At 55.9% G+C, this 9,639-nt stretch overlaps 1 protein-coding gene across 1 annotated transcript in view; it reads left to right on the top strand.

The window, feature by feature from the left end:
* The window catches only part of DCTN1 (dynactin subunit 1), an 89,172-nt gene that overhangs the window by 48,200 nt on the left and 31,333 nt on the right, over positions 1-9,639 (top strand). Inside the window, 2 exon segments of the mRNA XM_019474189.1 lie at positions 5,248-5,268; positions 8,951-9,139. Coding sequence (XP_019329734.1) covers positions 5,248-5,268; positions 8,951-9,139 — 210 coding nt within the window.

Raw genomic sequence — 9,639 nt, 5'->3', positions numbered from 1 at the left:
GCGGGGGGGGCTGGCCCCGCCGGCGAGGCGGCCGAGCCGGGGTGTTGCTAAGCTACTGAGGACCCCTCGCCCGAGAGGAGCATCGCCCACCGCCGCCGGCTCGGTGCAGCATCCCCGGCGCGCGGCGCGGGGAGGAGAGACCCACCGGTGGTGATGTAATGAGCCGCCGGGGCGGTGGTTGGAGACACCGGCAGAGAGAGGACGAGCGGCCGTGGCTCTGGCGGCTGGCATGGGCCCCCGCGGCCCCGGCGTACCGCAGCCCTGCTGAGCAGCCGCGGCCGTAGCGGCCGGCGCTTCGGGAGAGGCATTCGCTGGATTATCGGGGCGGATGGCGAGCGGATAGAGGGAAGCTGCAGCCATTTGCAAGCGCTGCCGGGCAGCCCGTGCTCCCGAGACAGAGCCGCCGAGAGCCGCATTGTTGTGACCGAGTGTGCTAACAGTCTCTCTCTGCCTCCCTGTTTCCCTTTCTCTCTCTCTCTCTCCGTCTGTCTTTTCTGCAATGATGAGGCAGGCCCCAGCAACACGGAAGGTACAATCTGCTGCTGTATCCACACCGTCATTGCTAATGCTGCTTCTGAACGTACCTTGTTTTGCTCTTTTTTTTCCTTTTTTTTCGTATGTTAACGCTGCTGGGCTTTAATTGCGAGTTTGACTCGGTTTCAGGTGCCTGTGGACAGACAGGGTGGGGGGAGGTTGCTGAATGAGAAAGCAGCATCGTTTAACGTCTAGCTTTTTCCTTTCAAGTTTCCGCTCAAGTCATTTCTCCATTTCACCTGTCTGTGCCTGTGTTGCATGCAGCATCTCTGCAGCTCGGCTGGGCTCCGGTGGCTTCCCTGCTGCCGGAGGTGCTGGTGCTTGCCTTGTGGAAGTTGCATGTTAATAACAACAACGTTTTTCCTGCCTTAGCGATGCAAGCCGTGCCGTTGGGTTCTGCCTGCTTTTAACATTTCCAAATGTTTGTCGTATCTGGATTTTCCCTGTCAAGCTGAACGTTTCTGCAGGTTACAGCACGGACTCTGGTTTGTGCTCTGGTAGTGTCCTATATGTTTATTTTTAGTGTAACCAGGATGTCACCGTTCAGCTTACAGAGAAATCCTGAGAATTTTTTGCCTGATCTCAAAGAAGAAGTGAAAATAAAAACAACCAAAGGCACAAACGTGCAACTTCACTGGCCGTGCTGTGTCAGCGAGAAGACTTAGTTTTATTAGCGTTACAGTAAATGCTCCTGGTTTATGTATGTGGTTCCTCGAGCTCACCAAATACAGCGAAGCACTTTGTTACATGGTGATTACTTTAAGAGCTCCTGTTTTAATCCACTTCCAAATGGAAAGTTTTACAAATGCTGATTTCCCTCTGCCTCCAGCAGAAGGGTAGAGCGGTGGGGCCAGCCCAGTGCTCAGCGCCCTGCCTGGCCAGGGAGCTTTACAGATCTGACAGCCGCTTGATTTAATCCTGTTTTTCCTGTTGTTGCTTCCCCTTGCACGTGCTGTCTCTGCAGGGGATCACGCCTGTGAGAGAGTGCGTGTGCAAGGTGTTGCCGGTTGTTTAAAATGCAAAATTTCTTGTAGCGTACGCCCAGCAATAACGCAGGTAACATCGCCCCGGGAAAAACACCCCGAGGGAGCTTGTCCTTCTGCTGGTGGAGTGCCGTGGGGGTCGAGACAGCGTTAGTGCCAACAGGTTTTGTCTGGAGAAGGCTTGGTTGCTCCGAGAGGCCGAGCTCCCTGATGGCGAGCGGGATGGCGTCCTGCCCGCTCGGCTGGGCAGTGCTGACCTTCGCTCGGTTAACGCCTGGGCGTCAACTCCAGGAGCTGCCAAGCCCCGCTCGGGGGGTGCACGCCGGCCCCCTCCACCCGCTGCTGGAAACCCTTGTGGGAACTACGTGGGAAATGTCTGCAGCAGTGGTTGCAGTCTGAGAAGTTCTGCTTTTCTGCATCAGAAGCCCTCAAACTTTGTCCAGCAGAAGCATTCAGCAATACAGAACCAGCCCTGCCCGGCGTGAGGTGATGTTAATACAAGTGTGCTCGTCCGTACTCACGGCGGTGCCGAGGTTTAGTGCTCCCGGCTGGGTCTGGGTCGAGGCTCCCGCGCTCGGAGCGGAACCGAGCTAGGAGGGACCTGCAGGACCTGCGATCTGCAGCCCCGCGTTCGAGACGGGCGATGCCGGCTCCACCGCAGGCGGTTGTTGGTAGCCAGGAGGACTTTTGCCAGATTTCTTTCTGCTAGAAGCGAAGTTTGTATCTGAGCGCGCCTGTTCTGAGCCCCAGATGCTCTCCTTGCTCCTGAGTGCAGGACCTGCCAAAGGAACAAAGGTTGTGTAATGTCATCAAATATTTATGCAGCAACGTTACGCAGCAGAGTTCAGAACTGCCAAATGAAATATTAATAGCCACAGATGGGTGGTGCAGAGCACCCCGGGATCCAGGAGGGCCCAAAGTTTTTGTATTAAGCCACTGAGTGGTCTGGAGCCCGGCAGAAGTTCGACCGTCTGCTCCCAGCTCCCAAGCAGGGCTCCTGGATGCTCCCGCAGCCGTGAAGAGCTTTTGTTGGTGGAGTCCTGCTGCCTCCCTCCTGCGCGCCGTCTCCCCGCCAGCTGGATGCCGTACCCCAACGGCTAGAAGGGGGGAGAAGCCAGTGTCCCAGCCCAGCCGCCTTTCTGCCAGCCGCTTGCACGTGCTTCGTAGAGCACAGCGGGTGAATTGCTGACACGAGGCATGCTGTGTGACAGCCGGGTGGAGAGGAGGACGGCCGGGGCGGCGGGGAGCCCGGTCGCCCTCCGGCCCTGCCGGAGAGCAGCAGAGCATTTCTCTGCCCCCCTCACCAAGGAGCTGCTCGCCCGGGGGATCTCGGAGCTGACACTTCAGCTTTTTATGGTCTTCACGCGGCGTTACATGGATGGGGACCGAAATGGCCTTCTGCCTTACACCAGAGGAGGCATGAAACCAGGATTAATCTCTGTCATTTAGCGTGGCTAGCTTTTAGAGGAGGTTACCAAGAAGCTTCTCCCTTTTTTTAAGGGTTCGGTATGGTTTGAGTCGGGGAAGATGCTCAGCTTCTCCCCACCCCATAGCCCAGTAGGGAAGGGTTTCAGCGGTCGCTTCTTGAGTATTTCCCCCGATGTCCGGCTGCTGCCACAGGCAGCGTTAAGCTGTAGAGACTTGGTTGCCGGTGTGAAACGCCCCAGCCCTTGGCTGCTTGTGTCTGCCACGCACCGGGGTGCTTTCGGTGCTGACCGCGCAGAGCAGGCAGCAGGACGGCAGGGAGCACCGTGCCCGGCGGTGGGGGCTCTGCTGAGTTCCCCCCCGACGTGCTGCGCTGGGAGCCACGTGCTTGGCAAGGAGTGGAAGCGTCTCCCTGCGCGTGGCTTGCAAAGTCCTCGAGGGAGGGTTTTTTTTGGAGCGGTTTTCAGATTTTTAGTGCCACTCAATGTAATCTTTATTTAGTAGGACTTTTGAAAGATGCTGGAGTATTCCTGAAGAGCTTATACTACTGCTCCTAAATCAGCCCTGTATTTGTCTCAGGGTTTTAAGCTTTTACTGTTGTCATTACGTTTTCCTGGCAGATTTTGCCAAGCAGGAGATGTTATGGAAGATGGGTATCTTCCCCTCAGATTTGAAATGGGCCTCCCGTTGAGTGCAGCCTTTTAGAAAAGGCTGGAAGTGAGCAAATAGGGTTCAGCCTAGGTAATACAATAGATGATCAGCTATTTTGAACTGATAACTGGTCCAGTTATAAACTATATTTAAAAAAAAAAAAAAGTAGCTGCAAGATCTCTCAGCTGGTTTCCCAAGGCCTTGGGTGGGAATATGGCCATTGCTTCTGAATATCGGAGAGAAGCTGTAGTGGTGGATGCGATGCTGCGCTGGTCTGAGACGGGGGGGCTGAGCGTTTGCCGACGGGCTTTGCACGACCAGATGTCTCGCTCGTGGCTGCATCCTCGGGGAGTGTCATACGGCAGCGTTTTTATTGATCTTTTTCTGTTCTCGGTTACTTTAAGCTGTGGATTAGGTAATAGAATAAAAAATGAAGCAGAACGTGAGAAGCTTTAAAACGTGCTCCAGTGTTTTAAAGCTGCAGCGGGAGAGCAGATGCCCCTGCCAGCGGTTCCCTCTGCCCGGTCCGATAGCTTCCAGCGCCCGGGGGCTCCCTGCCCGCACCCAGGGCGCTGCCCGTCCAGCTTCCCCCGCTGCCGGCTGGCAGAAGAGTGCTGCCAGCTTCGCTGTTACCTCTGGTTATATCGGTTTGGGGTGGAGTATTTCTTAACGGGAAGATTGTCCTGCTGATGCCTAAGTGCACAGCAAGGACGTGCTGAGATACGCGGTGTGGCCTCCCCACCTTTCGACGTGAGAGCACCGACTTGGTGATGGTTGTGTTACTGCTGTGCTGCATGTGCAAACGGTGGGTGTGTTTCGGGGTTGGGGGGAGATATGGAAGCGTTTATTTCCAGAAATGAAAGGAAAACGTGGAAGTGTTTGAAAAGAAGCTCCACGTTGTCCCTGCGAGTTTTATGACCAAAGAGAAATAGAGCCCGGGGGCTCCAGCATCTCTGTGGGCAGCTGGTTCGGTGCTGCTCTCGTCCCTTCAAAAAAACAAAGGGGTGAGGGGAGGGGGGAAAAAAAATTTTTAAAAATAAAACCGCCTCAACCTCACACTCCAGTGACCTCTCGGGAAGGTGTGTTGAGTTAAACCCGCTCCTTGTCAGCAGAACCGGGTGAACCCTGAGCAGCTCTGCAGCGAGGTGGCTGCGCGTTTCCAGGCTGACTCCGGGCAGCCCAGATTTTGCCTTTGAAGCTAAAGGTCTCTCAGACGTAAATGGTGCATCTGCCCCCAGGGTGTCTGCTGGAGTCTGGGGTTGGCTCCAGGTTCGGGACTGAGGCAGTCGGCCTTCTCCCCGGCTCTGTGGTCCTGCACCTTGCTAAAGGGGGAGAAGCGGGGCTGGAGCACGATGAGCGATCTCTGGTCTAGGCGAGAGAACCTGACCGGGAGGCTGAGCTGCCGCCGGGCTCTGTTCCTCTGTTTCCGCAGGAGCTCTGCTAGCAGGGTTCCACCTGGAGCTGCCCTGGGAGCGCGGGTTAATGAGCTCGTACACCTGATGCCATGCACACTAATTGCCGTGATGTCTTTTGTTTCCTTTACCTTGTTCTCTGCTGCATCTGCTGCTGTGCTGCTGCGGTCTGTATCTCTGCTCCTGTCTGTCCCTGTATGAATGTCTCTCCTCCTCTGCCTTCCACTCCCGTTGCCCTCCAGACCACCGCCCGGCGGCCCAAGGTGAGCAGCTGCGGTCAGGGGGCACTGAGCGTCCCCTCTGTGTTAAATATGAACTCGATGAGTGCTAACCCCAGCGTGCGTTTTCTCTTGTCCTTCCATCTGGTCGTGCAGAGCCTGGAGGGGCTCACGGGAGCGATGTGCTCCTCCGGAGTGTGTCTAAATCGCTGGGGAGAACCTACCTGGGCAAAATGTCTATAGAAAAGCTTTGTGCTCTTAGCCGGAGCTCATCTAACGGAGCGGAGCATAAAAGCGGTGTAGTAATGCCCAGTCTGGCTGGCTGGCAAAGCACGCTGCTTGGTGTCCCTGTTAATGTTAACTTGCTTCTCACTGACTGCCATTTTCCTAGCTTACGTGGGGTGCTTTTCAACGGGATCTTGAGGGTGTCTGTTGGAGGAGAGAGGTAAGAGCCAAGAGGTGTCATCCAGGACAGTACTGATTCCAGCACAGAGAATCGCTCACGTTTTGAGGTCTGCCCCTAGCCAGCAGGACTTGCCTTGCAAAGGGGCACATGGTTGGAGGAGAGCAAACAGGGGAGATAAATCCTCAAAGACCTCTATAATAGCCAAGTTATTGGCTAAAAAACCCCAATTTTTTTTCTCTTGTGTGCAGGGGGTACACTGCAGGGAGGGCTTTATTTTCACTGGCTTGTACAAGAAACTCAAACCAGAGCAGCGACGGATTCGTTCAGTCCCAGGCCAACTGGGATCCCAGCTGCCAGGCATCTAGCTTTCCCCTCTGAAAAACATCTTGTTAACTGTCATTTTGGCACTGTAGGGCCAGAGCCCAGGCTGAGGTAGGACCTCATGGGGAAGAAAAAAGAGTGACAGAAGTATATGAGCGCAGTGTGAGGAGGAGAGTCCACCGCTCCTTCTGTAGGGGTAAAATTTCCTCTAAAATGTCTCCTCCCCAAACGCTTGAGACGCGGCAAGGATTTTGCTGTGAGTCCGTGGGATGCATTTGCGGTGAGGCAGAGAAGTGAGCTCAAGGTAGGCAGCTTTTGCGTGCTGGCGTGGATTTTAAGCCAGTTTCCAATCCCAGCTGGAAGCTTACCCTTTACCAGGGCAAGTCCTGGAGAGCTCTCGGTGGGTCACGTACCTTTGCCCTCGGTTTGAACGATGTTCTTGTTCTCTGCAAGCTGTGCTGGAGAGGAGCAGTGAGTGGGTGTCCTATGTGACCTCCTCCTACTCCTTTGGCCTCACATCTACACTGGGCAAGAATTAGATGGGGTTGAAGACACCCCTGCATGCCCTCACATCTACACTGGGCAAGAATTAGATTGAAGACACCCCTGCATGTGTGCTGAGGTCAGAGCTGTTGCCAGTATTGACCAGCTGCTCTGGCATTCTGCAGCGTTGAGGGCCCCCCTCGAGCCGCTGCATCCTATTCTGGTCGGGCTCACAGATGCGTCCACATCCGATGGGGTCAGCTGGCAGGCCGCCTTCTCTGGCGGCTGGGACCTTCCTGGGTTCCTGGGAATGGATTTTCAATAGGAACCATCAGTGAAGGTTGTCCAGTAGCTGTGCAGAGGGCTCTAGGGGATGCCGTGCTGCATTTTTGGCCCTTTCTAGAAGAAAGTACGTCCCTTGGACCTTCCCTGACCCTGCCTGCCAAGGCCAAGTTGCGGGTCTCCAAAGGTTTCTAGCGCTTCGGATGTGATAAACAGTGGAACCGTACCAGGTGTGTCCCTGGTGATGCTGCTCTGTCCCCACAGAAGCTGAAGGCTCACTCTGTGAAGGGTTTTTAATCCCTAAAGCAGCAGGAACAAGAACGACGTCCTTGTTTTCGAGTAGTTTCTTGGAGATAGCACGTGTGGCTGGGTGCCACGGAGACTGTTCCCAGGCAGGGGCTCACGCCGTCCCTGGGAGAGCCCGGGATCGCACCTGGGAGGGGAAGGCTGAGCTGCCTGCCCGTCCGTGGGGCGTTTTAGCTATTGCAGTCGAGTTAGCTCAGATTTGCCTAAAAGAAGCTAGGAGTCGGCAGGAGATCCGGCTACAGCATGGCAAGTGAGCGCCTGGTTTCTACGTCCTGCTGCCGCTTTAGCAGGCGGGCGCAGGGGCGTAGATGCTGCGCCCGTCTTGGCTGTGTCCGCGCATGTCCCCGGCCAGCCTGGGGTGAGCCATGCGCTTTGCGAAACTGCAATGCACCAAAAAGCCAACCTTGAGGAGTAAAACAAAGAGTCAGGAAATTAATTTACACAGCGTTAGATGCCACAGAGGTGAGTGCTCCAGAAATACAGGTCCGTGAGGACAACAGCAGAGGTTTCTGATGGACCTGGTGCTTTCCTCCAGGCGTCAGCTTCCCTTGGCCACCTGGGTTACATGGCCAGCCTCACTGCCGGGTTCCCAGCCAGCAATTAACAGCCTCATAAGCACTGATGAAGCAGCTCTCTGCTGCTCTGGTTCCTCCAAGCTCCACTGGTTTTTCCCTGGACTCTGGTTACCTCTTGCTACTCTTTCATTTTTCTCCTTCTGTTCCCCTAAAATTCGGTGCTTTGTCCCCCCAGCCGGTGTAGTTGCAGACAGAGGGTGCAGGCTCGGGCGCCTGCCGCAGTGTGTCCCCAGCAAGCTGCCGGTGGCACTGGCACGCGTGCGCGGGCACAGCAGCACCTGACTCAGACTCCTCCAAATGCTTAGCAGCAGATGTGTCCCGTTGTTTTTCCAGATGTGGAGGATGGACAGGGGCGAAACCTTCCTCGCTCCCGTCTCGGTCTGCTTTGAGGCTTTGCTGTCTCATCCTTTGGAGCTGGAGCACTAAAACCTCGGAGCGTGTTTCCACTCTGCAAACACTACCGAGGACCCGCCTTAGTCCCTGCTCTGATCCCCTCCGACACGCTCACTTGATAGGCAGGGTCTGCCCTCAAGTCCCGGGACCTCGGGGTGTGCGCTGGCCTTGCTGTGAAGAGCAAGGAGATGGGTCTCTACCTGCAGCAGCAGCGTAGGCAGATGTGGTAGCGCAAGGAAATAAATCGGCACGGTTTGTAGGGAGAGGCAATCTTTTATCGTCCCTGCTACTGCAGGAGGGAGGAGAGGGACTCCTCCTGTCTCAGGCCTGAAGCAGGGCTTGTGTGCTCAGAAAAAGACCTGGTTTGGTTTTTTAACTATGTCACTGGTGTAATAAAATTTTACCTTTCCCTTCAACAACTGATTATCTGTGAATTTTGGCCAAGCCAGCGTCCTCCCGGAGCAGCGTAAGACCACAGCGTTCATGCTGCCGGGGAGTCTCTGCAGTAGTGCCGGTCCTCGGCACGCTGCAGGTCTGGGTACGGCGAGGGCACGGATGCGCTCCCTCCAGCCAGGGCTGTTTTGCCGTTGATGTCCCCCCTGTCACCGTGCTCTCTGCCAAAACAGAGGGTTGTGCCTGACTCAGCCCTCTCCCGAGGGAAGGTCCCCTGCTGAGGCTGGACCGTGGTCAGTCCCAGCTCCCCTCTGTCCCTATCCCAGCGGGTAAGTACCGACCCTGTGTGAGAGGCTAAAGCACCTCTGGAATTTTACTCTGGGTTTCATTTGTGCTGGAAATGCGAGTCTGGGAGACAGTGGTTGGCCTGGAGAGACACCCTGGTGAAAGGAAAACACAGTGGCTGAAGTGGTGTCGAAGGGCGCAGGGAGATGGACCGGTCGTGGAAGCGTTGTCTCCCTTGAAACATGCTCATCTGACCTTTCTCCCTTGACGTGTTGTTTCGCAGCCCACCCGGACCCCCAATTCTGCAGCATCCAGCGGCACGGCTGGGCCCTCGGGCTCAGCCTCTGCCTCCGGCGGGGAGATGAGCAGCAGCGAGCCCAGCACGCCTGCTCAGACGCCGCTGGTGGCCCCGGTTATTCCAACTCCCTCCCTGACCTCTCCAGTGGCACCTCCGGTTCCCTCGCCCACAAAGGTAAGCTGTGGGCTCTGCCGGTGTGGAGGGTGGTAGCTCCTAAGGGGAGGAGGAGAGAAAACCTGCCACCAGTACTGGTAGGAGGAGGATGAGGAAAAAGGGAGCTAGAGGTCCTCTGACGGGTCCCGGTGGTGGTCACTGCGCAGGGCTTGTGTGACCGCCCGTAAGGCTGTGCTGGGTTTAGGCACCACGGTCTGCGGGAGGAGCAGAGCAGCCAGGCGGCTGGGGGACAGAGAGGACCGTGCACGGCTTGGCGGGGAGTTGGCCAGGGACAAATGCAGAGGCCGACACACCAAAGCTGGAAAGACACCTCCAAAGAGAAGAATGCCGTAGCTTAACTTGGTTCCCAATGCACGTTCTGCCTTCATAGAATCATAAAATCATTACGGTTGGAAAAGACCTCTAAGACCATCGAGTCCCACTGTCGACCCAACACCACCATGCCCACTACACCATGGCCCTAAGCGCCTCATCTACACGTCTTTTAAATACCTCCAGGG

The sequence above is a fragment of the Aptenodytes forsteri genome, unplaced genomic scaffold, assembly GCF_000699145.1.
Source record: "Aptenodytes forsteri isolate BGI_AS27 unplaced genomic scaffold, ASM69914v1 Scaffold729, whole genome shotgun sequence".
Taxonomy (NCBI): domain Eukaryota; kingdom Metazoa; phylum Chordata; class Aves; order Sphenisciformes; family Spheniscidae; genus Aptenodytes; species Aptenodytes forsteri.
Note: the sequence above shows the minus strand (reverse complement) of the source record. Positions and strands in the feature narration are given on the sequence as shown.